At 46.4% G+C, this 26996-nt stretch overlaps 2 protein-coding genes across 2 annotated transcripts in view; one reads left to right on the top strand and one right to left on the bottom strand.

The window, feature by feature from the left end:
• Positions 1–120: 120 nt before the first annotated feature.
• LOC117367940 (cytochrome c oxidase assembly protein COX11, mitochondrial) lies at positions 121–19327 on the bottom strand. The gene is made up of 4 exons (XM_033961060.1): positions 19072–19327; positions 16871–17026; positions 6019–6144; positions 121–1226 (listed from the first exon to the last, which is right to left on the bottom strand). Exons 1-4 carry the CDS (start codon positions 19291–19293, stop codon positions 1044–1046), a joined length of 687 nt encoding a protein of 228 aa, XP_033816951.1. The 5' UTR covers positions 19294–19327; the 3' UTR covers positions 121–1043.
• The window catches only part of STXBP4 (syntaxin binding protein 4), a 177529-nt gene continuing 169836 nt past the window's right edge, over positions 19304–26996 (top strand). Inside the window, 1 exon segment of the mRNA XM_033961059.1 lies at positions 19304–19377. Coding sequence (XP_033816950.1) covers positions 19304–19377 — 74 coding nt within the window.

The raw sequence follows: 26996 nt of genomic DNA, 5'->3' as shown, positions 1-26996 counted from the left end.
ATATACAGTCAAACCTCGGTTTACGAGTGCACCGGTTTGCGAGTGTTTTAGAGAGAGGCAGGAGCCAGAAGTTCTTGAGCATGCACAGATGCTCAAGGCCCAGTTGGAGGAAAGGCACGATCTTCAGGCACCGGCACCTCCTGTGGCTTGGTGCTGCATGCCGGTGCCACATTGGGGGGTAAGCTTTCAGTTTGGGTGGGGGGGGGGCTGGCATTCGCGAAGGGGGTTGATGCCGGTTCACAGGGGGAGGGTGCAGCGTTTGCGGGCAGGGGGGCCATGCCAGTTCGTGGGGGGTGGGGGGTCTTTTGGGGATGTGGTGGGGTGGAGTGGAGTAGCGCCAGGGGGGATGGGAGGTGGAACGAATCAAGCGAGTTTCCCTTACTTTCTATGGGGAAATTTGCTTTGACATACGAGTAAATTGGTTTATGAGCATGCTTCTGGAACGAATTATGCTCGTAAACCAAGATTCCACTATATGTGCAATACACACTTATATAAATCCAACAGCACTTTCTCTCCAACTAAAAGCCAAAACTCTACATTCAGTGACAGCAGAAGAAACCTGAATTGAACAATAGGAAAGGCCGAGTCAAGTACTAGAGTAGCAAGTACTGGTACACTGCTGAAAATAGAAGCAACAATTGAAGACAATTTCACAGTACCTCTCTATGCTGTTTGTAGGAACCAAGGTTAAGTCAGCTGACAAGGGCTCCTGAATTAGTCCTAATAATACCATTTAACTTAACTTCATGTTCTGTATCTTCAGTTTGGAATTGGAAACAGCTGGTAACACGAAATTCATAGACCAGAGCTGAACTTATGAATACGTATAAAAATAGCTCGAAAGGAATTAAAGTCCAATTCATTAGGGTGAGACGGAATCCTGGATCTGGGTCTTCAACAAATTTTAAGCTGAATATTTTTTATTGTGTAATATTTGCTCTGTTGTCTCTCCATAATAGTCAGGGGGCTGCTGGGTTACTGAGCTTTTTGGCTTATACAGTGCATAGAAATATTTAGAGCTAGAATGTCCAATCTCCATTTTAATTGTAGCCTGGAAGTGGTAATTTGTGTCCTTCCTTGGCCTCAAAGAATGTGTAGGAAAGCGTGATTGTGTCAACTCTCGCCATTGCTGGATCATCTGCAAATTCGGGGTCTATGAAGAAAAATACTGGCATATCTACTTCCTCATGGGGGTTGAGCCTCTGTTCTTCAAAGCAGAAACACTAAATAGTTGTAAACAAGAAAAAAATAAAACAAAACATTCACATCTGATTATAAAAAAACAATTCTACAAAAGGACAAAATTCTCAAAATGTTTAAAAGTCTGTTATAGTGCATTTTTCCCACTAAGCTACAATATTGATTTAATACATAAAAGTTATTCATTCTTCTTTTGCAAAAGACAATGACCCTCACCTCTAAATAACTGGCATTAGTCCAATCCTTACAATAAGTTTCTTTATGGTGTGTCTGAATGAGTAAAACCTATCTACCTACAAAGCTAAAGGATACCTTTGAGACTGAAAAACGCCCATAAAATGGCCCAGAATCTCATCACAAAGCACTTTGGTACTTAAAGTACTGGTTTATAAATAGATAAAATGTTTTGAAAAAGTGACAAGGTTATCTAGAAAGAAAGAAAAAGCAAGAATGGCTATCAAGTCCAAGAATGCATCCAGATTGGTCTGATACTCTGTCTGTGAAAGAAAAATTCATAAACTAGTTTCAGCCAGCCTAGGAATAATATCATATTTACATTTTATGGTTAATAGTTATTCTTAATCGGATATTGGTGGAAGTTGGTGTACTATTTACTGTTATCTTGTTACCTTAGTCTTCCATGATTGTTGCAGCCATCATGCTGTGGCTTTCTTCAAAAAGCCATAGCATAATGGCTGAAACATCAGTTCCACTTATGCAGACGCAGCAAGACCCAGACAATTGCAACAATCATGGTATCTATGGTCCAGAATTTTGGAAGTAATTCTGGATTCCAGACTAGTGCTGCCCGATTCAGGAAAAAAAAATTTTGATTCGATTCAGCCTATTGAATTGGTTTTTCGATTCGATTTACCTGCCCAATTGGGTGTTATTTTCAAACATCTTGGTGGGTTTATTTTATAGCCTCTTCACCCCTTTTGCCTTCTCCTAACCACACTGGCGCTGTGGTGTAAACAAAATAAACAAACAAAAAAGACTTTTCTTCTCTCTCTTAAATCCTAGCTCACGTTTGCGGTCTAACACCAGCTCTGGCAGGATACACGTTTCAAATCTGGCATATTGTAATCAGAAAATGGAAAATAAAATTATTTTTTCTACCTTTTGTTGTCTGGTCATTATTCAAATCTTGTTGGTCTTAGGTTCTGATTGTCTAATGATAACTTGCTTGCCAGGGTCTCCTTCTTTCTCCGTTCTAACCATCCATCTGTCCTCCCCTTCCATTTCCTTTCCCTCCCCAGGAGGTCGGGCATCTTTCCTTTTTTTCATCTCCCTCTACAGATCCACCTTTTCTTAACTACCCTTTCATCCAGCATCTCTCCCTCCTTCCCCACCACCCCAGGATTCACCATCTCTCCCTTTCTTTTCCCAACTACCCTCCTATCCAGCATCTCTATCCCCCCTCCACACCATCCCTTGTGTCCAACTTCTCTCCCTTTCTAGTCCTTCCCTCCCTAAATCCCATTGTCCATCATCTCTCTCCCTCTCCTCTATTTTTAGACCCATTATTTCTTCTCCCCCAAAGTCCAGAAAATGCATGTCTCTTTGAACCCCCCTTCCCTCCCTCCCTCCGTGTACTTCTACACCAGGGCCCCCCCCCCCCGAAGGTCTGTCCTCACCTGAAGGCGTGCACCTCCCCTTGAAGGCCTGCACCCCACCCCTGAAGGCCTATCCCCCCCTTGAAGGCCTGTTTCCCCCGAAGGACTGCCCCCCCCGGGAAGGCCTCAATGTTCCCTCTGGCCTCCCCACACCGTTTACCTCATAGCTATAGTGAAGATAGCGGTTATAGCGTCTTTGTAAACTTGCTTTGAGCTGTTTCCTCTGCTGCGGTCCTGCCCCTCCTCTGATGTCAGAGGCAGGATTGTGGTGGAGGAAACAGCTCAAAAGCAAGTTTACAAAGATGCTGTAGCCGCGATCTTCGCTGCAGACTGCAGCTATGAGGTAAACGGTATGGGGAGGCCAGGGGGAACACGGAGGCCTTCCTGGGGAAGGGGGGGGTGCAGTCCTTCGGGGAGGCCAGGGGGGAAACTGGACGCCAGGGAGGGGGGGGAAGTCGGAAACCACCACAGCAGCACTTCCCTACTGACTCTCCCTGATCCCCTCTAAAGCAGGTAAGGCAGTGGCCGGCCAGCAAGAGCAGTGCTGCCGCTCCTGCTTTAGGAGGCGAAGGGGAGGGTCAGACGAATCGGGAAACCGATTTTGGGGGGTTTTAAATCGATTCAAATCGATTCACCTGAAGTGAATCGGTGAACCGATTCAAATCGTGAATCGGGCAGCACTACTCCAGACTAAGGGCTCCTTTTACTAAGCTGCGCTAGCGGTTTTAGCGCATGCTAGACGCTAACTCCTCCATTGAGCTGGCGTTAGTTTTTCCGTGTAGTGCGGGGGTTAGTGCAAGCTAAAAACGCTACCGCAGCTTAGTAAAAGGAGCTGTAAATATGGAAGCTCAAGTGACAAAATTAATTGTGGGTTGTTGGGTTTTTTTTTTTTTCCAATCTAAAGTTAGTTCACCATATTAAGGGACCCTTTTCCTAAAGCTCAGCATACACTAACCCCCCCTCTTTTACAAAAGTGCGCTAAGCTATTAAGCGCGCGCTAAATATTAGCATGCGCTAAACGCTAATGTGTGCATGTTATCCTATGGACGCATTAGTGGTTAGCGCACTCATTGTTAGCACGCACTAAATCCACGCTAAAACGCTTAGCGCGCCTTTATAAAAGAGGGCCTAAATGCCAAGAAGCTCATTTTATACTTATGGATGTCGCCTTAGCATTTAACGTGCACTATGCATTCTGTAGAGGTGGTTCAGTAGGTGGTTTCCTAATAGCAAATGACTGTAAATTATGGGAAATCAATCAGAACACTTACAGGAAGGGATCCAGAGGTTTGGAATCTGATGTCACTTGAAAAGATTTTAAACACTTTCTAAAGACTTGGTTATCCCCAAAATATTTGCAGGTATAGTTAGAAAATGTTTAGAGAGAGGTAAGATGTGATAACCCTGAACTGTGTAACTGAAAGTCTTCCTTATTAGCCTGGTCTAGAGCATTTGAGCAAATGTTAGTAGATCTTCACCTTTGTTTATGGATTTTATACATTTTTAATTTTGATTATCCTAATACAGTGGTACCTTGGATTACGAGCATAATCCGTTCCAGGAGCATGCTCGTAATCCAAAATGCTCGTTTATCAAAGCGAGTTTCCCCATAGGAAATAATGGAAACTCGCTTTGATGCGTTCCCCCCCCCCCCCCCCCGAGAACCAGCATTGCTCCCCTCGAAGGCCCCACCACGATCCGGCACTCCCCGACACAATCGGGCACCTGCCCGCCACTATCCAGCACCCCCCGACACGATTGGGCACCCCCCCCCCCGTCGGGGGGGGGGTGCCGGATCGTGGTGGGGGGTGCTCAATCATGTCGGGGGTGCCGGATCGTGGCGGGGGGGTGCCAGAATGCGGGGGGGGCGCTCGTAAATCAAGCCATGCTTGGTTTTCGAGGCACCGATTTTGCAAATGTCAAAACACTCGCAAACCGGTGCACTTGTAAACCGAGGTACCACTGTATATACAAAGGAGCTGAGTCATGGTTAAAAACTGAATGACTAATCTGCCTTAAACTATTTTAGATAAATAGAATAGAAACATTCCTGTTAAATTAAAATGATTTCATGGGCTTCAATTTTCAAATACTCTTACGGAATTGTACAATCAAGACAGATATAACAAGTTACTTTAAACCTAAAAATGTAGACAGAAAACTTACTTTGGATGCTACCGGCAAACATTTAGTAAGAGATAAGCTCTGAGATGCCAGATCCCTGATAAAGTCTCTTTAGAACTGAAACATTACCTTTCAGTATTTAACTTGTATTTCAGAACATCAACAGGTTTCTGGCGGTATGCCATTGTTGTTTGATCACAAAAAACCACATTCTGAGTTTAAGATTTTTTAAAGAGATAAACTCTCCCTCTAAATACAAGAAATACGATTGTGTTTTATCTCTATTCTTTTCCTAATTGTTCACTACTGAAATATTGATATTTCTCTGCTAATTACATTAATACACCTGCACAGAAATGATTGGGGACAAAGAGCTTATCTTTCCAGGTATGGGCAGGACAGTTTACAATTATGTAGCTGATCAATTATGTGGCAGCACCTAGAAACCAGCTGTGGCTGGCTGAGCTGCTTTTAATACTTGTAAAAATATTTATTTATTTTCAGCCTCTTTTACAAAGACGCGTGGCAACCGCCCCGAAGCCCTTTAAATCTCTATGGGCTTCGGGGCAGCTAGCGCGGCTTTGTAAAAGAGGCCGTTTGTTTTATATCCCCGTCTTCCCTAGAGAGCTCAGAATGGGTTACAAGGTAACATACAAAATAATTGGACAAAAATGGGATGCAGAAGTCTAACAGCCAGATTCTCTTAGCTCCAATACCATGGTAAAAAATACCAGAGGAGGAGGAGCTGTGCTGGCGATTGCTCTTCTGAGCAAGCGCCTCCCCCCACTTTACTGGTGATTTTCCGCACACATAACATGTATATAATTTGCATGCTATTTTGCTGAGAATCGTGTTTCACGGGCGATTCTCAGCAAAATAGCATGCAAATTATATACATGCTATGTGTGCGGAAAATCACCAGTAAAGTGGGGGGGAAGCGCTTGCTCAGAAGAGCAATTGCCAGCACAGCTCTTCCTCCTGCCTGCCTGTGAAAAATTAATCCTTGAAATAGTTTTCCAAGGACCTTAAAAATAAGCAGTTCAGGAGCTGTGCTGAATGTATTCCATTGACATACCTGGATTTTATTAAAGTATTGTCCTGCTTCAAACGGTACCACGTTGTAGGTTGAGATTCCAATTACTGGCTTGTCAGTAGAGTTCCTTGCCTTGTAGAAGGCTAATGCTGTTTCTCCAGGCACTACCTAAGAAATTAGGTTTGATTTGTCAATTTCTGTTTCAAAAAGTCAGTTAGAAATATCATAAGTACCAAGGCCCTGATTCTATAAAGTCTACCTAAAGTTAGGTGCCAATATTGGTACCTACTTTAATTGAGCCAACAGGCTTAATCAGCACCTATATTGGCACTCAACACCTCGCAATCAGTTTTAATTGGACTTAATTGAAAGTTAGGTGCCTAACTTGAAAAACTCGTTTCTATAAAAAGTAGGTGCCTAGCCCAAAGCATCTACACTAAAAGTGGACTTGGTTAAGAGCAGATCATGGGCGTATTTCTTAGGTAGGCGTTGAAAGGACACATTTTAATGGATAAGTTTTCTGTCTCTGTCCATGCTGGAAGTAATCAAATGTAGAATGTTCGTGTTTACTCTCTTAATGGTTTGGGAAGAGGTCATTTAATTTATGTTAACGAAGTTAGCTCTCAGACAATGAAGGCACGACCCCCCACTGCTATGTACCGGTTGAGATAGATAAAGGAAGCTTTTTACACCTTTTAGTTTTAAACAATGAAGTACATATCCTGCTCCTTTGTGATTACTTCTTTGAAGCCTATGTATCCTGTCACCAGATATGGTCTGTACGTCATCTGCTAATACCACTGAAAGATATATAAATGAATGCAGACTGATAATAAAACAGGCAAAATCTCTTTATAATACTGTCTACGTATCTTTCTTTCTAAGAGGAATTGCCTCCAGATGACAGTGTTTTGCAGGGCAGTTTCGGGACCAAGAAACGGATCTTGTTCGTTTCAGGCGTCTCTTTGCAAATCAGGTGTGGTTAGGCTCCGATATTGGTGCCTAACTTTAGGCATAGAAAACCTCAGCATAAATTGGGTATGCCTAAATGTTAGGATGCTGAGCGTCACCTAAGCAGGATTAGGTGATGCTAAGTGTGATTCCATAATGGTTGCCTAAGTTTTATAGAATCGGTGACTATATCAACGCCTAACTTTAGGCAGACTTTATAGAATCAGGGCCTAAAAGCTTTAAAATTGAAAGAAAGCAAGTTTTGAGTAATTCTGTTTTCTGGCTTGAGTTTTTCATTTAAGAGAGAAGTCGTATTTCTGTCCTGCTCTCCACAACTGCAGGCATTAATATGCTTCTTATCAGCTATTACACTCTCCAGTTAGAAGCTGCAACAAGCTAAGACTGACCAAATAAAAACAGTGTTTTCATTCATTCGCTTTAAATAAAAACTGGAACTTAAAGGTTCTATGATAATAAACCAGCAATACAGGAGACTGATAAGAGGCTGAATCCAACTGTGTAGCTCTCACATGCCTGCTTTTTAAAAAGGGGATGGTCATAAGCAGCTGAGATTTTGTGAACTGCTTTCATTTTAATAAAGATCACTCTTTTGGCATATTATTTTGATAGTGCATACCACCACATGACCAACACATTAAAAACTTGCCTAAAAACATGGCTGTTTGGATGTGTATTTCCTTCTTGAGCTTGCCGTGGACTGCCATTGGGGCAGGTCCCATCACACTATGTGACTTAATTTGTTTGATTTGTCTTTGGATGTGTGTGAAATCTTTCCTATTTGCTAATGGAGTTCCTCTTATTTTGATTTTAGATTGGTCCTGCAAGTCAGTTTCAGTGGTATAGTAAATGCTGAATAAATAAAATAAGCTTAAAGTTATGTTCATACAGTAAAGCACAGTTACTTACCGTAACAGGTGTTATCCAGGGACAGCAGGCAGATATTCCCCCACATGGGTGACGTCAGCAACGGAGCCCCGCAGCGGACAGCCTCGAAAGCAAACTTGCTTGAAGATCTCGAACTTTGAGTGCTGCATCGCGCATGCGCGCGTGCCTTCCCGCCCGAACTAGGGGGCACATCTCCTGTGAGGATCCTCAGTTCAGATACCAAGCTAAGAAGCCAACCAGGGGAGGTGGGTGGGTTGTGGGAATATCTGCCTGCTCTCCCTGGATAACACCTGTTACGGTAAGTAACTGTGCTTTATCCCAGGACAAGCAGGCAGCATATTCCCACACATGGGTGACCTCCAAGCTAAGTAAAAAAAAAGGGAGGAGGGAAGTTGGCAATTTACGAAAAAAGATTTTGCAAAACAGATTGGCCAAAATGGCCATCCCTCCTGGATAAAGTATCCAGACAGTAATGAGAGGTGAAAGTGTGAACCGAGGACCAAGTGGCAGCTTTGCAAATTTCCTCAATAGGAGTTGATCTGAGGAAAGCAACAGAAGCCGCCACAGCTCTAACTTTGTGGCCCGTCACTCGACCTTGTAGAGGAAGACCAGCTTGAGCATAGCAGAAAGAAATGCAAGCAGCCATCCAGTTGGAGATGGTACGCTTCGAGACAGGACGTCCCAACCTATTTGGATCAAAAGAAAGGAAAAGTTGAGATGTCCTGTGAGGTTGAGTACGTTGAAGATAAAACGCCAACGCACGTTTACAGTCCAAAGTATGTAGAGACGCCTCACCAGGGTGAGAGTGCGGCTTAGGAAAAAGCACTGGTAACACAATAGATTGATTGATATGAAAATCAGACACTACTTTAGGTAAGAATTTTGGATGTGTACGTAGAACTACCTTATCATGGTGAAAAACTGTGAAAGGCGGGTCCGAGACTAAAGCTTGCAACTCACTGACTCGACGAGCCGAAGTGAGGGCAATCAAGAAAACAACCTTCCAAGTAAGATATTTAAAATGCGATAAGTCAATAGGCTCAAACGGAGGTTTCATCAGTTGAGCCAGAACAACATTAAGATCCCAAACAACAGGAGGCGGTTTAACTGGTGGATGGAGATTAAAAAGTCCCTTCATAAAACAAGCAACCAGAGGATGTGCCGAGAGGGGTTTCCCATCCAAAGGTTGATGAAAAGCAGCAATGGCACTAAGATGAACTCTAATAGAGGTAGATTGAAGACCAGACTGAGATAAATGAAGCAAATAATCCAGAACTGAAGTCAAAGGGGAAGATTTTGGTTGAAGACTATGAGCGGAACACCAAGCCGAGAACCTGGTCCACTTATGACCATAACATTGACGAGTGGACGGTTTTCTGGACGCCAGAAAGACATCCTGAACAGACTGAGAGAATTGAGAAGGATCAGTCAAGTGGAAAGGAACCAAGCCGTCAAGTGAAGAGACTGTAGGTTGGGATTAAGTAAAGACCCCTGACTCTGAGTGTGCAGAGAAGGAAAAACTGGTAGAAGAAGAGGTTCCCTGATTCTGAGTTGAAGAAGAAGAGAGAACCAAGGTTGTCGGGGCCACCTGGGAGCTATGAGAATCATCGTGGCATGGTCCGACTTCAATTTGACCAGAGTTTTGAGAATTAGAGGGAATGGAGGGAATGCATAAAGAAACTGACCCCTCCAGTCCAGAAGGAAAGCATCCGCCTCGAGATCCACCCGAGGAGTTCCCCATCGAGCAAATACTTGACGAAGTGTAGGGGAGTTGAGCGTCCACTCGTGAGGCAGAAGCAGACGACTCAATTTGTCTGCAAGGCAATTCTGTTGACCCTGAATATAGACAGCCCGAAGGAGGATGTTGTGAGAAATCGCCCAATGCCACAACCTCAGAGCTTCCTGACAAAGGGAGTGGGAGCCCGTCCCGCCCTGTTTGTTGACATAATACATCGCTACTTGATTGTCCGTCCGAACAAGGACTACTTGGTCGTGAAGGAGGTGAAGAAAAGCTTTGAGAGCAAGAAAGATCGCTCTGAGTTCCAACAGATTGATGTGACAACGACGATCTGTGGCGGTCCACAACCCTTGCGTACGGAGACCATCTATGTGGGCTCCCCATGCGTATTCGGATGAATCTGTTGTAAGTACTTTCTGATGAGGAAGATGGTGAAATTGCAAACCTCTGGAAAGATTGGAAGAGAGCATCCACCAGCGGAGAGACTTCTTTAATAAAGGCGTCACCGCTATATGACGAGAAGGCGGATCTAGGCCCTGTTGCCACTGAGACGCCAGGGTCCACTGAGGGATGCGAAGGTGGAGTCTTGCAAAGGGAGTCACATGTACCGTAGATGCCATATGCCCGAGGAGGACCATCATTTGGCGAGCCGTGAGAGTCGACATTGAAACTACGCGATGACAAAGGTGTAGGAGAGTTTCTTGACGATTGAGAGGAAGGAAAGCTCTCATGTGAACAGAGTCCAACACTGCGCCAATAAATTGGATCGATTGAGTTGGAACCAACTGAGATTTTGGAAAGTTGATATGAAACCCCAGACTTTGAAGAAAAGAAATAGTCTGAAGGGTCGCTTGAGTAACCTCTGAAAGAGAAGTGGCTTTGATAAGCCAATCGTCGAGGTAAGGAAAAACCTGAAGGCCTCGAGCACGGAGGGCTGCAGCTACCACGACTAGACACTTGGTAAAGACCCTGGGGGAGGTCGCCAAGCCAAACGGAAGAACCCTGTATTGAAGATGAATGTTCCCCATCTTGAACCGGAGATATTTGCGAAATTTCGGATGGACAGGAATGTGAGTATAAGCCTCTTTGAGGTCCAGTGAGCACATCCAATCTCCCTGATCCATGAGAGAATACAAAACTGGAAGAGAGAGCATGCAAAACTTCTCTGACTAGAAATTTGTTGAGAGCACGGAGATCCAGAATGGGTCGCAAATCCCCCGTCTTTTTGGGAACTAGGAAGTATCTGGAGTAAAACCCCAGATTGTGCTCGGAAGGAGGAATCTCCTCCACAGCTCAAAGGCGAAGAAGTGCCTGAGCCTCCCGAAGAAGAAGGGGGAGTTGCGAGAGACTGGAAAGACACTCTCCTGGAGGATGATCTGGAGGCACCTGAAGCAGGCGTAGAGAGTATCCCTCGCGGATGACCGTGAGGACCCAGAGGTCCGATGTAATGGTTTCCCAGACAGATATAAAAAGGGAAATGCGGCCTCCGATGGGCAGGGAGGAGTTCGGATGCAAGGCGGTTGGAATGCTCACCACTGGACCGTCAAAAAGATGGAGCGGGTTTGGTTGTAGCAGGCGTCTGCGACTTCTGAGGACGCTGTTTTTGAGGCCTTCTAGGTGGAGGCCTAGAGAAAGCTGGCGTGGACTTCATAGGGTATCTACTGCCGGAGGCTTGTAAGCCCTAGATGTAGAAGGTTTTGGTTTAGGGCGAATAAGAGAGGCGAAGGAGCGTTCATGCTCCGAGAGCCGTTTAGTAGCCGCTTCAATCGAGTCATCAAAAAGCTCAGAGCCCTGGCACGGTAGGTTTGATAACCGATCTTGTAAGTTGGGGTCCATGTCCACTATTCTGAGCCAGGCCAGACGTCGCATGGCCACTGCGAACGCTGATACCCGAGAAGAAAGCTCAAATGCATCATAAGATGCCTGCAACATGAAGAGACGCAATTGTGAGAGAGATTGAATAATTTGTTTATACTCAGCAAGGCGTTCTCTGAGTCCAGTCTGGGCAAAAGGATGACAACTGCTTCAAAAAATAATTAAAATATGAAGTGAAGACATAGTTATAATTTAGAATTCGGTTAGTCATCATCGAATTTTGATAAAGTCTTCGCCCAAATTTATCCATAGTGTGACCTTCACGCCCTGGTGGAACTGTAGCAGACACTTTAGAAGGATGAGCTTTCTTCAGGGATGATTCCACTACTAAAGATTGGTGAGAAAGTTGTGATTTCTCAAACCCCTTGCAAGGCACAGTACGATATCGAGACTCCAACTTAGATGGGATCGCTGTCACAGAGTAAGGAGTCTCCATATTCCGCAGAAAAGTCTGCTTCAGCACAGGTGTCATGGGCAGATGCAAAGTTTCCTTGGGAGGATGGGAAAGTTCCATATCCGCCAAATAATCAGGTGTGTACTTCGAATCTGAATGCAAGTCGATGTTAAGAGCCTGGCCCATGTCGAAGACAAACTTTGCAAAGGAAGAAGACTTCGACGTAGAGGCTTCCTGAGGAGAGGCAGAGCGAGGCACCACTGAAAAAGATGGGGAGGTCTCGCGTGAATACTGGGAAACTGGCTCCGAACCGAGACGTAAGGTAACAGAGGATGCTGCACTACCAGTTAGAGGCGGTGTGGTGGAATGTTTCCACTTAAGACTCCGAGACGGAGAAGTGCGCAGAGTACGAGGTTTCGCTAAAGGAGACAGCTCCCGAGGCAAAAGTCTCGAAGGTGGGGTCCTCGACCTAGAATGCCTCGATGAAACAGAGGAGGCAACAGTACTTTGAGAGTGAGGCACGTGCTTCGAAGAATCTGAAGGCCTCAAGCTCCTCGAGGAAAGGACCTTCGAAGACTTAGAGCGGTGCTTCGATCGAGGTAAAGACCGCTTAGAGGCTCGGTCAGGCGAAGAGTCCGAGGAAGAGACTCGAGATCGAGACCTGCGGCGAGGTGACCGCCGACGAGGCAGAGACTGCTGTTCAGGCTGGACCTGTGAAGACAAGGTCGAGGTCGGGACCAATTGTGCCACGATGAATTGACTTGAGCATGTCCTCAAACATAGGGACAGAGACCAAGGGACTCGGAGTCACGGGAGGCCTCGTGCGTTCCATTGAGGGCGACCTCGGAGGAGAGTATTCCCTCGATTTGGAAGCACGCTTGGAGGACGGTCTAGAAGACGGAGCCGAACCTGGAGCCCCAGGTTGCGAGGTACTAGACTCCGTTGGCTTCTTAGGAATGGTACCTGAAAAGGAAGCAGGAGACTTACCCCCCAGTCCAGGCTTCGAGGGCACCAAGGAGGCCTTCGAGGCCGAGGACCCGGAGGTCTTCGAGGCCGAGGCCTGCAGAGTAGGCGAAGTCGAAGTCTTCGTACTCGAGGCTTGTCCTGAAGTGGAGGGTTTCACAGATGCCTTGGCCGAGGCCACCGCTTTTTCAGGCTCCATTCGAGGGAAAAGCTCGAATAACCTGTCGCAGCGGCGCTTAAAGGCACGAGGTTGAAGAGTGAGGCAGCAAAGGCAGTCTTCGGGACGATGAGTCGTCCCCAAGCAGAGCATACACCGACTATGGGGGTCAGTTATGGAAATAGTCCTGCCACACTGATAACACCGTTTGAACCTGGTAACAGGCCGGGACATAGAAAGGACAAAGTCCGTATCGAGAACGAGGGAGAGAGGCCTAGGCCTCAATCTCCCAACCCGACGCAAATAAACAAAAACTAAAAGTTTTACTTTTTTTTTTTTTTTTTACTTTTACAATTAGAAACAAATCAAAAAACACAGCGACCGAACAGAAAGAAAAACTACTCAGCCGCGGTGAAGAGAAGGCACAACGCTACGGGAACTAAGTTGACAAGTCTTCTCAGCTCCGCGGAAAACGTTGAACTGAGGATCCTCACAGGAGATGCGCCCCCTAGTTTGGGCAGGAAGGCACGCGCACATGCGCGATGCAGCACTCGAAAGTTCGAGATCTTCAAGCAAGTTTGCTTTCGAGGCTGTCCGCTGCGGGGCTCCGTTGCTGACGTCACCCATGTGTGGGAATATGCTGCCTGCTTGTCCTGGGATAACATCCCATTAGACATATGAAAACAATTACCAATTTTTAAAACAAATATTGCATTCAATAACACTAATATCGGTAAAGGACCGGGGTGTTTGTCATACTAATTATTTAAATCTGCAATAATCCTTTACAATGTGACTTATTTATTCATTCATTCAATATTTTAGCCCGTCCTCTCAAAAGAGCCTAGAACAGGTTACAGTTTAACGTACACAGTATAAATCAATAGCAGATAACTGATATATACTAATTCACAGCAGCATGGTGGTATGAACACTTCTTATTTTGTAGTACTTTACTCCTGGGCATTTCTGCGCAAAACGCTACAAATAAGCTTTGCAGAATTTTCACATTTTTGCACAGAATTCCCCCATCATAAGGCCTGAAATCCCTTCCTGCCTTTTCTTTTCTCAGGCTCCAGCCTCCTCAGTTCCCTCTCTCCCTATCTAAATCCCATAAGACCCATAATTCTGTCTGTCCCCCAAGACTTCTCCTGAATGCAATATCCAAGCCTCTCATTCTTTCTCCTCCCCCCCCCCCCCCCGGATGTCACTCTCTCTCTCTCCTCCCATGTTCAGGTTTGCCCACCTACACAGTAGTGGCACACCTTCAGCTTTCTGCTCCCACAGCAAGAAGAACTGCACATTGGGTCACTTCCTTTTCCTGTGCCAGCCTAGACACAACTTTCTATGACTGCGACTGCAGTTCACATAAACAGTTAGGTCTAAGCTGGCACAGGAGGAACTGACTTGATGCACAGCAATTCTTGCTGCCAGCAGGGGAGGGGACAGAGCTGCTGCTGTCTGTGCTGAATTCAGTGCAGATTATTATGTGCATCCTGCCGGGGTGGGAAATTCTGGGCAAATTCTGTGCTGAGCAGTTACACAGAATTTTCCCAGGAATAATTATTTGCTGCAATACAATAATAAATGGTCTTGAAAACTACAGACTAAAGTCACATGTATATAAGAACATAAGAATAGCCTTACTGGGTCAGATCAAGGTCCATCAAGCCCAGTAGCCGATTCTCACGGTGGCCAATCCAGGTCACTAGTATCTGGCCAAAACCCAAAGAGCAGCAACATTCCATGCTACTGATCCAGGGCAAGCAGTGGTTTACCCCATGTCTTTCTCAATAACAAACTATGGACTTTTCCTTCAGGAAATTGTCCAAACCCTTCTTAAAACCAGCTACGCTATCCGCTCTTACCACAACCTCTGGTAACGCGTTCCAGAGCTTAACAATTCTCCGAGTGAAAAAATATTTCCTCCTATTGGTTTTAAAAGTACAGTGGTGCCTCGCATAACGGACGCCTCGCACAGCGAACGCTGCGCACAACGAACTTTATGTCTTGATTCGTACAACGAACTTCGTTTCACACAACGAAGTCGCCCGAGCTGCATCCTTCCGCGCAGGCACTGCGCTTAACTGCCCTCTCTCCGCCTGGCTCCCTCTTGCCCCCCCCGACTCCCCGACACGATCGGGCCAGGAGGGAGCCCAAGTCCTCCTGGCCACGGCGACCCCCTAACCCCACCCTGCACTACATTACGGGCAGGAGGGATCCCAGGCCCTCCTGCCCTCGACGCAAACCCCCCTCCCCCCAACGACCGCCCCCCCCAAGAACCTCCGACCGCCCCCCAGCCGACCCGCGACCCCCCTGGCCGACCCCCACGACACCCCCAACCCCCTTCCCCGTACCTTTCTGTAGTTGGCCGGACAGACGGGAGCCAAACCCGCCTGTCCGGCAGGCAGCCAACGACGGAATGAGGCCGGATTGGCCCATCCGTCCCAAAGCTCCGCCTACTGGTGGGGCCTAAGGCGCCTGGGCCAATCAGAATAGGCCCGGGAGCCTTAGGTCCCTCCTGGGGGCGGGGCCTGAGGCACATGGGCCCAACCCGACCATGTGCCTCAGGCCCTGCCCCCAGGAGGGACCTAAGGCTCCCGGGCCTATTCTGATTGGCCCAGGCGCCTTAGGCCCCACCAGTAGGCGGAGCTTTGGGACGGATGGGCCAATCCGGCCTCATTCCGTCGTTGGCTGCCTGCCGGACAGGCGGGTTTGGCTCCCGTCTGTCCGGCCAACTACAGAAAGGTACGGGGAAGGGGGTTGGGGGTGTCGTGGGGGTCGGCCAGGGGGGTCGCGGGTCGGCTGGGGGGGCGGTCGGAGGTTCTTGGGGGGGGGCGGTCGTTGGGGGGAGGGGGGTTTGCGTCGAGGGCAGGAGGGCCTGGGATCCCTCCTGCCCGTAATGTAGTGCAGGGTGGGGTTAGGGGGTCGCCGTGGCCAGGAGGACTTGGGCTCCCTCCTGGCCCGATATTGTCGGGGAGTTGGGGAATCGGCGGGGCAAGAGGGCTTGGGCTCCCTCTTGCCCCGATCGTGTCGGGGAGTCGGGGGGGCAAGAGGGCTTGGGCTCCCTCTTGCCCCGATCGTGTCGGGGAGTCGGGGGGCAAGAGGGCTTGGGCTCCCTCTTGCCCCGATCGTGTCGGGGAGTCGGGGGGGGGCAAGAGGGCTTGGGCTCCCTCTTGCCCCGATCGTGTCGGGGAGTCGGGGGGGTAAGAGGGCTTGGGCTCCCTCTTGCCCCGATCGTGTCGGGGAGTCGGGGGGCAAGAGGGCTTGGGCTCCCTCTTGCCCCGATCGTGTCGGGGAGTCGGGGGGGCAAGAGGGCTTGAGCTCCCTCTTGCCCCGATCGTGTCGGGGGTGCCAAGGACCACACGGAGTCACCCACCGTACCACCCGATTCGGGTAAGCGCAGGTATCGGTGGGTGGCTTATTTGCGGGGGGGTGCCTTATTTTACATTTTTTTCTAAAAAGGGGGGGCTGTCTTATTTGATGGCCCTGCCTTATCATCGGGGAAACACGGTAGAAAAAAAAAAAATGAACAGTTAAGTCCCAGTTTTTGCCGCTGAGACTCTGCCCTCTCTCACTGTAAAATTAGACTCTACTTAGTCTGTCTTTAAATTTAAAAAATGTGTGTTGTTTTAAAAAACAATTATGTTTTTAGATGTATCTAAATAAAAATAATAACCAAAAATTTATCTTTTTTTATGTCATCTTAGCATATTTTATGCTGCAGAACGAATTATTTTTTTTTACATGTATTCCTATGGGAAAACGCGTTTCACATAACGAACGTTTCACATAACAAACTTGCTCCTGGAACCAATTAAGTTCGTTGTGTGAGGCACCACTGTATTTGTTTTATGCATGATTTGAGTGTATATGAGAAAGCAAATAATGTGTAAAGTACTTAACTCACATATATTTCTGTTTGTTGAGGTTTAAAATTCCAGTGCAAGCTTGAATGCACATCTGCATTAAAGGTAACCTTAATTATTCGGTCTTTAATTGGCTGCATGGACTCTATGTTGTCTGAACTATGCCCAGTTACAGCTGTTCCACCTAATCCAGTAGCCTAGAAGAAAGCACAGCAACCAGAAACAAGTACTGTAATTAAACATTCAATGTATTACATATCTACAGATAAGCAGATATAACTAAAAGAAAAAGGGGAAAAGGGATGGACTTGTATACCATCTTTTTGTGGTTACATATTCAAAGCAATTTACATATACTGTATACAGGTACTTATTTTGTACCTGGGCCAATGGAGGATTAAGTGACTTGTCCAGGGTCACAAGCAGTGCTGGGACTGATCCTACAACCTCAGAGTGCTGAGGTAGCAGTTCTACCACAAGGCTATTCCTCACCTCAGAAGTTACATTAGTTTGGATTTATTATTTCAGGAAATATTCTTTTTTATTTATTTATTTATTTAGTTGGATTTCTAGCCCGTCCTCCCAGAAGAGCCCAGAACAGGTTACAAGTTTACATACACAGTAGATGGATGTGCATGATTAAATCTGGGGGCCATTGAAAAAATAAATTATAAAGTGTGTAAATCTGGGGCCTGTTTAATGAAGTGCACTTGCAGAAGGTGAATCAGTTCATGCTGTTACCACATTGGCACAACTGCACATGCTAATTCATGAACTATGATAGAAATTCAATAAAGTGGCAAAACCACTTACACAGAGTCAGTGGCTGACATAAGATGGCACATCTATGTGCACCTTGCAGTGCACACAACATCCATGACATGTCCATCCACACGGCTCACTTGTGGTTGCACGTTAAGTGATATATGTGCATTTTATAAAACAGCACCTAGCTGCCAATTTATGGCACCAATCATATGAATCAGTAAGAACCTCAGAATTCCAACAGTGGCCAACCCAGGTCCCAAGCAGTAAAACAGATTCTATGCTACTTATCCTAGGAATGAGCAGTGCAGCTACATTATATACTTGGTGTGCAAATTAGTACCTTTTACTGCATAGCCTGTTATGGGTCAGGAAATGAACTTGGACTGTGCACTGCAGTTACTGTTGCAGCTAATGTGGATGTGCTTACTGCCTTCAATTTAGGAAGAACTAAATACATTTAAACATGGTAAAGCATTTTTCTGTATGGTAAACACTTTCAACTGCACACAGGTTTTACACTTTCTATACGTTGTTTACATGTAACCTGCACTAAATGTAAAATTTATAGTAGTTTAATAAACAGGCCTCTTTAAGTGTAAAACGTCAAAACAAGGGGAAAAACGTTAAGTGACACAGAGGCTAGTGGCAAATTTATTGATACATTTACCATTTCATTCTACGTTGCTTCTGTTCAGACTAATACAGCTCTCCCTCAAAAGCGGTATTTGGTTTTGTGGAAAACAGGATCTCAGGGGAGTCAGTGAACTGTAGAAAAGGGGTCCTTATATATATTCCTTGTCTCCTAGAACCTGTAGTTTGATTCTTAATACCTTGCCTGTTTCATTGGCCTTGAGCGGTGGGGGGTTAGCCGTCCCTCAGCTTGGAAGTTTATATGTATATATAGTCCTTTATTTTTTACACACACACACACACATATATATATATATATATATATACACACACACACACATATATATATATATACATATATGTGAAATATATATAGATATATATTTCACATATATATATATATGTGTGAAATAAAGGAATATATGTATATACACGTCTTTATTTTGTTTGTTTTTTATTTTGTGTTTGCCTTGGTTTTAATCTTTGTTTGCTGTCTATTAGTCTTAGGGGGTGGGGGGACTTGGGGCTCATCAGAATCCAGGGCCCTCAGTGTCAAGCTTTTGATTTGGTTTTGATCAGGCCTCCTCGGTTGGGCTACTTGCTCTTTCTCTGTTCTCGTATTGCTTGCTACTCTTTCATTCTGCCTGGATCGTTTTTCATCTGTCATATCTTGTGCTTGGTTCTTCTGGCAGCTTTTCATTCAATTGTATACTGTATTTTGGTTTACATTGTGATGGTGGGGGGAGGGAATATTGGGATCGGGGGATTGTGGCTGTATAGATCCCGAACAAATTCTGTACTTTCCACATGGGTAAAGCAGCGCAGCCCGGGCGCCCTCACTTGCCTGGCAGTAAAGTCGGTAGAGGGGCACGGCCGCATAGGACAGGCCCAGCATGCCCACGGCCGCCGCCGCCACGTAACTCAGCGCCGTCTTATTCCGCCGCCTCCACTCCTGTTCCTGGCTGCCGCCGCTCCGGAAGCCCCGACACGCCGCCGGCGGCCGGAAGGAGCCCGAGCACGGCCCCAGCAGCGTCCAAGCCCGACAGCAACCTGACCAACGCGCCATCCCTCCACCGATGACGCCGCTGGCGCCCCCCCCTGCTCCGGTACCGTATCGCCTTGGCCAGCACCCGGAAGAGGACCGAAGGGGGTAGGTCACGTGACGAGCATCGCGCTAGGCCGCCGCCGTCGCCTTGGCAATGCCGAAAAGACGGGGGAGGCAGAGGGGATAGGTCACGTGACGAGCACCCCGGGAGACCCCCGCGCCGCATTTTCCAGTCGGCTCGCGCTGGAGGAGGCGCCTAAAGAGCTGCGCGAGACTCGGCCCGTGTGGGGAAGGGAGGCTCATATCGCGAGATTCGGGGCTCGCTCCGCCGCTGATCTGAGGTAAATACAGGAATGGGGGGGGGGGAGCTCGGATTTGTTTCACTCTGGGATGGAAATGAGGCGAGCGATATTCCACGCGTCGCATTCGCAGCTCCGTCATTTGTTTGGAACAGGAGAACGGTTTACCGTTTGTGCGGGGCTGTGGTGGTCGCCTCCACCGCTGGCTCTGATACCGTGTTTTTGCCTGAGCCAAACGGTATAAAGGAACTTTGGGAACCTCGTTGGCAGGGTCCTTCCTTTGCCCCAGTGCATGTAGGGACTCGTAGTTTAAGAAAATCCAAGTTCAAGATCTTATTGCTGACCTTCGAGTGTGTTCTTTCTGCTGCCCCTCGATATCTCTCCTCGCTTCTTTCTCCTTATACACCTCCCAGAGAACTCAATTCCTCAGATAAACTGCTCTTAGCTTTATCCTTCTCCTCCTCTGCCAATTTCAGACTTCGTTCCTTTCATCTAGCTGCTTCCTATGCCTGGAATAAATTACCTAAGTTTGTCCGCCAAGCCCCTTCCTTTGTTTAAAAGCAGACGGAAAACCCACCTTTTTGATATAGCTTTCAATCCTTAACCCTATTCCTCTGCCCTCCTACCCAGCGAGCTGATTATCCATTCCCCTTAACTGTATCCGTGGCATCCTGTTTGTCTGTCTTGTCTATTTCGATTGTAAGCTCTTTGAGCAGGGACTATCTTCTTTGTCACTCTGTACAGCACTGCACATGTCTGATAGTGCTATAGAAATAATTCATAGTGTGAAGAGTTTCAGTCTTTGGGAAGCAGAGCTGAGACTGATGTAATAATGCCTCATTCCACCAATAAGAGCCAACCTCATCAGTGATGTCACAATGGCTTGATTGTCCTGTACACCCCTCTGCCCTCCAACCCAGCCAGCAAATTAACTGTCCTGTTTTTCTGTCTTGCCTGTTTAGATTGTAAGCTCTTTCAAGCAGGGACTGTTTTCTTACTCTTTGCAACTCTGTACAGCGCTGTGTGCGTCTGGTAGTGCTACAGAAATAATTAATAATAGTAGTACAATCCTGAAGGATGGGCATTGAGTCAAAAAAGAGGACATGTGGGTGCCATGCTCCACCCACAGTGCCCTGCCCCTCCCCTGCCTCCCACTGGTCTCATCCCCCAATCAATTTATTGAAAACATGTAAATTGTAAAAACATATAAATAACTACAACATAAGATAAGCTTTACAGAGAGTCTTTAGTCCTTGTTGTACTGGACCCTAACATGGGGTTTTCTTTGCTTTTCTTATGTAATGTATGATTTATATATATGCATGTGCAGGTACATCTTCTGCTGTTTTGTTTTATAGATTTTATTTATACACTCCTGAGGAAGGCTCTTCAAGCCGAGGCACAGACCGTATTGGGGTCCAGTACAAAAAGGACTAAAGACTCGCTGTAAAGCTTGCCTTATGTTATAGTTATTTATATTTATATGTTTTTACAATTTACATGTTTTCAATAAATTGATTGTCGTTGAGGCTGATGTGTGGGTGTCCCTTCCCCCCTCGTTTTGTCTTGCATTGTTATACATGGGGTTGTGCTTTCTTTTTTGTTGTGCAATACAGATGTTATTGATGTTATCAGAACAATACATTTTGCAGTTTTAAAATCACAGAAATGCATAAATAATGTATGCTTATTTTTCCTTTGTGGCATGGGCATAGTTTGACGGATTTGTTTTTTTTTTTAGGGGGGGCAGATTAGCTTATTTACTTGCATACATACATCTCATATATAATCATTATGGCTGTTAAAAAAGCACAAAACACCAGACTAAAATACAGAATATGAAGCCAACACATCAAATCAGTGAAGATATATTGTTTTAAATTGAAATGAGTGAGCACCATGGGAAATTTCTATCATTATGCCCTCTCTCACATTCACATGAATTAACAAGAGGAGCAGGGGCGACCCTATAATGAGGGCAACTGAGGCAGAGGCCTCAGGCGGCCCATTTCTGAAAGCAGCATCTTGCTGCCGGCCAGCCTACCTACTTGTTATCTCTGATGCATTCCTTCCCCAATATCTCTTCTTCCATTCCCTCCCCTCAGGCCAGCATCTATTTTCTTTCCTCAACCTGCTCCCGCCCCCCGAGTCTACCTTTAATTGTATCAAAGTTGCCGGGCGGCACAATGATTCACACACCCCTTCTACAACTGGCCCACCATCCTCTCTCTACTGTGGCCTGCCCTTTCTGACATAATTTCCTATTTCCACTGGGGTGGGCCACTATAGAGAGAAGACGTCGGACTGGCAGCAGAAGGGCAGCATGTGTGAATCAATGTCGCTGCCCTGTAACCTTTGAAACAATTAAAGATAGACTCAGGGAGGTAGGGGACTGGTTTGAGGAAGGAAGGGGGGATTCCTGATGGATGGGAGAAATTTAAGTGAAGCTGGAGAATAGGAGGAATAGGGGATAAGTGTTGGGTTTGAGGGAGGCCTGCAAAGAAGGAAGGAAGGCATGTTAGATTGGGGGGGGGGATGTAAACGAGAGATGTTGGATTCAAGGGAGGGAAGGAGGGAGAGATGTCAGAGTTTTGGAGGGGGCAGGAGAAGGAGATATGGACTTGGGGAGAACAGAAGGGGTAGAAGGGGGAAAGGGAGAGATGGAATTGGGGGATGGGGAGGTGTAAAATGGAGAGAGGGGCTGGGAGAGGGAGAGCAGATGAAGGAAAGGAGAGAGATACAGGGAAAGGCAGAGGGGAGATAAACTTAGGGCTGAAAGGGGGTGGGAGGGAGAGAGTGATGTCAGACTTGGGAGGAATAGGTCCACCCAAAATTGTGGCATTCTTGTTTAGACTGGCAAGGATCCTTGAGCTGGAAAATTCCTTCTCTGGCAGCCCAGAATGATCCCATACTCATTGCAGTTGGTGACACTATGGGCCATTTTTGTACTGGCTCACCCATTTTCTGCACATGCTCAGTTTTTGCGAATATGCAGTAGGGAGGAAGGCTGGTTTGGCAGCGGCCCATAAATAGTGCTGCTAGCTGCAGTGAGTATGGGTATGTTCTGGGCCACTGGAGCAAGATCTCTTCCACTGGTGGGGTATAGGGATCCCTGAGAGCACATGTATTAAAATTGAATTTGGGAATATGGGGGGGAGGGGGGGAGAGGAATAGTATGTAGCCCCTCCACTTTGGGCTGAGGCCCACCCAAATTGGCATGCCTGGCTATGCCCCTGGGTAGGAGGGAGTGGAAGGGCAGAAAGGAGAGATGTTGGACTTGTGGGAGGGAGAAAGCCAGAAAGGGAAGAAATGCTAGTTGCAAGGGGCAAGGAGTGGAGATGCTAGGAATGGGAGAATCCATTGGAGGGTTGTCAAGGAGATGAGTGAGAGGAGGATAGTGAGTATAGAGGGTGGAAATGTAATGGAAAGCAGATAAAAGGGAATAGGAGGACAGGAAATGTGAGAGCTAAGGAATGAGAGAAGGAGATAGAAAGTTGATACGAGATAAAAAGTGCAAAGGAATAGATCAAGAGGGTGAAATCTGAGTAGACAGAGGCAGAAAAATGGACGAGAGAGTTTTAAGATCGATTTGTCAGACAGGTATAATGAGGGATATAACAAGATTGTAGGACAGAAGAGAAATAAATTGTCAGCGGCTGCTGGAAAAAGAATTAGCAGAAGATAAGATAGCAGAAAAAACCCCGAGACCAATGCGATGGAAAAATAAAATGCCCAGACACACAAAATGTAGAAAAAAAGGGGGTCCCTTTTATTAAGGCGTGCTAACTGATTAGCGCCAAAGGTTAGCTCACGCTAAATGCTAAGGCATCCATTATATTCTATGTGCGCCTTAGCATTTAATGCATGCTAAATTGTTTAGCGCGCCTTGAAAAATGGACCCCAAAGTGTTTTATTTTGAATTTATTAATTGAAATATGTTAACTTTGTGAACTGTATATCTTAGATATTTATGTATTGTTTTCAGTGCAAAAGGAATTTTGTTTCTCTAGTGCAGTGTTTTTCAACCTTTTTTGGGCAAAGGCACACTTGTTTCATGAAAAAAATCACGAGGCACACCACCATTAGAAAATGTTAAAAAATTTAACTCTGTGCCTATATTGACTATATATAAAGTAATTCTCTTGAATAGGAATCAAATAAACACAAAGAAAGTATTTTATAATGCTGCCACCGCCAACAACACCGTTGGCGGCGGTGGCACTCAAGTGGCTAAAGAGCCGCAGTTTGCCGGCCTAGGGACAACACTGGAGGGTGGCCAGCTGTGCACCCCCTTGGGACGTAAACCCGGGGTGGGGCAGACCGCCCCCCCCCCACCCTGGTATGCCACTATCTGTACCTCACTCCCTCCCTATGACCAAAAATTCTCCTTTCTTCTATTCCCCGTGTACACAACCATCTCTTTCCCTCCCTTCCTCTCTCCAAAGTCCATGCCTTCTGTGTCCAAACACTCATTCCCTCCCCCACCTCAGCATCTCTTTCCCTCCCTTCCTCTCTCCCAAGTCCATTTCTTCTGTGTCCAAAAACGCATTCCCTCCCCCACCTCAGCATCTCTTTCCCTCCCTTCCTCTCTCCCAAGTTCATGCCTTGTGTCCAAAACGCACTCCCTCCCCCCTTTTGTGTTCCGTGTTTGCCTACCAGCCCATCTTTGCAACTTTCTCAGCAAAACGAAGCTCAAGCCGCGAGGCTTGTCTTCTGCTTCCTGTCTGCCCTGCCGCACACAAATAGCCGAACGGAAGTATTCTCCGACGTCAGCGCTGACGTCGGAGGGCAGGCTTTGCTTAAGCCCTCCCTCCGACGTCAGCGCTGACATCGGGGAACGCTTGCGATCGGCTATATGTTTGTTAGCTGCAGGGCAGGCAGGAACAGAAGACGAGCCTCGCGGCTCGAGATGTATTGAACTCCGCGGGTCCCCCGTCCAGCTCTCTCCTGTCCACGTGGGGCGGACCGCCCCTCTCCCTAGACTGGTGGTACTGCCCTGATGGCGGCCCTGACCGTACGGCACACCAGGCAACATCTCGCGGCACACTAGTGTGCCGCGGAACAGCGGTTGAAAAACACTGCTCTAGTGTGACAGAAAATGCTGATCTTAGCTTTTTGGAATTCCCAGTTCAATTGTTGTCTTCATGTTTCAAACTTTAATTTGGGCTCCCTTGCTCTGTATCTGGTGAGGGTCTGTCTGTGTTCTTCACGTGACTGAGATGTGGTATTTGTTTGCATATATAGTTTCTGTGTTGAGATCTGTAACAGTCCCACTTTTTCTGTTTTATTTGTATAGGTTTTTTGGTATTTTAAGGTCCAGTGTAATATTTGTAGTGCTGTCAATTCATAGGTCACACCTGAGGGAATTCTGCACAGGATATAAAGGGAAGAAAACCATGTCAGTTTTCTGATCCTCCTCTTCTTGCGTCACACATCCGTAGACTGTTCGAAAAAAAAAAATCCCTTGTCTCCCACCAGACTTATCCTGCCCTCTTGGATCATGTGGCATAAGAAAGAAACAAGTGGCTGTGCATCAAACCATTTTTTCTCCTCTACTCTCCTAGGTTCTACTGCTGTACAAAGTTCCGCATGGTTCAACTAAGCAGTTGATCCAGACCAGTAGAAAACCTCATTTGGAGTATTGTGTTCAATTCTGGTCTCTTTATCTCAAGAAAGATATAGTGGCGCTAGAAAAGGTTCGAAGAAAAGTGACCAAGATGGTAAATGGGATGGAACTCCTCTCGTATGAGGAAAGACTTAAATGGTTAGGGCTCTTCAGCTTGGAAAAGAGACGGCTGAGGGGAGATAGGATTGAAGTCTACAAAATCCTGAGTGGAGTAGAACGGGTACAAGTGGATCGATTTTTTACTCCGTCAAAAATTACAAAGACTAGGGAACACTCGATGAAGTTACAGGGAAATACTTTTTAAAACCAATAGGAGGAAAAAATTTTTCACTCAGAGAATAGTTAAGCTCTGGAACACATTGCCAGAATTTGTAGTAAGAGCGGATAGCGTAGCTGGTTTTAAGAAAGGTTTGGAAAAGTCCATAGTCTGTTATTGAGAAAGACATGGGGGAAGCCACTGCTTGCCCTGGATTGGTAGCATGGAATGTTGCTACTCTTTGGGTTTTGACCAGGTACTAGTGACCTGGATTGGCCACCATGAGAACGGGCTGCTGGGCTTGATGGACCATTGGTCTGACCCAGTAAGGCTATTCTTATGTTCTTAAGTAGTCTGATGTGCTGCTGCTTGTTTCTTCCATATGCCAAATTATCCGGGAGGAAAACAGTAATATGAGGGTAAAGAGAGAAAGAATTCAGAGAAATGGGGGTTAGGGGCCAAGGGGAGACAACGAACTAGAGGGCAGGGAAAGCTGGGGGGATTAAACAGTATGGGATAAAAAATATGACAGATCATATGAAGTCATGTGCTGTCACCAAACTTGATTGATTGGTTTGTGAGAAAGATTCCTGGTACAAATGTTTCACCAGGAGATAGAGCTGCTGTGAAGAGTGCTGGACGGCATCTAGTTGTTGAGGCTGTGTTATCATTCTCTGTTTTGAGTTCAGGTTTGAAATCATTTGCCCAGCAAATGATTTTAATGAGCAGCAATTATGGAAATATAAGCGCTGATGATGTATTGTAAGGGAAGCAGTCTTTAAAAAAAATGAAGCAATGATACAAGGAGATCAAGAAACAAGTTACGACTACCGTGTTTCCCTGAAAATAAGACACCGTCATTAATTTTGGGCCCAAAATACCCAGTAGGTCTTGTTTTTGGGGAAACAATGCCCAATAACAAACCCACAACATCTTTCTTTCACCCCCCTCCCCCCCTCCTCCCGCTGTGCAGCCGAACCCCTGCCGACCCAATCCAGCTCTCCCTCCCCATGCCAGCCGCGAGACCGACTTACCATTACCTTCTTCCAAATGGCAGCATGGTGGCAGCAATCGGGCCTTCTACCGCCGGGGCTACTTCGGGTCTTCTACCGCCGGGGCATTGAGTGTGCCGCATTGCTGATGACATCATCAGTGATGCAGCAGAGAAATGCCCCAGCGGGAGAAGACACTAAGCAGCGCGTTTAAATTGCTGCCGCAACGCTACCGTTTAGAAGTAGGTAATGGTAAGTTGGTCTCACGTTCGGCATGGGGAGGGAGACATGGAAGGGTCAGCGAGAGGAGGGTGCACTGGGGGCGGGGGGAAGTGCTGCTGCCTGCAAATCCAGCACTTCAAATAGGACTTATTTTGGGGGTAGGGCTTATTTTAAGACCTACCCCGAAAATCATGCTAGGGCGTATTTTCGGGGAGACACGGTAGTTCTGTTGATAATTTGTGTCATTCTGCACAGATATGACAACTGATGACATGATCAAGAATTCTTACAATGTGTTTTAGGTGAATAACTAGGTCCTGCATCATGCA

Source organism: Geotrypetes seraphini, chromosome 10 (assembly GCF_902459505.1).
Source record: "Geotrypetes seraphini chromosome 10, aGeoSer1.1, whole genome shotgun sequence".
Classification (NCBI taxonomy): domain Eukaryota; kingdom Metazoa; phylum Chordata; class Amphibia; order Gymnophiona; family Dermophiidae; genus Geotrypetes; species Geotrypetes seraphini.
The sequence above is the reverse complement of the archived record's forward strand: the minus strand, read 5'-3'. Positions and strand labels throughout refer to the sequence as shown.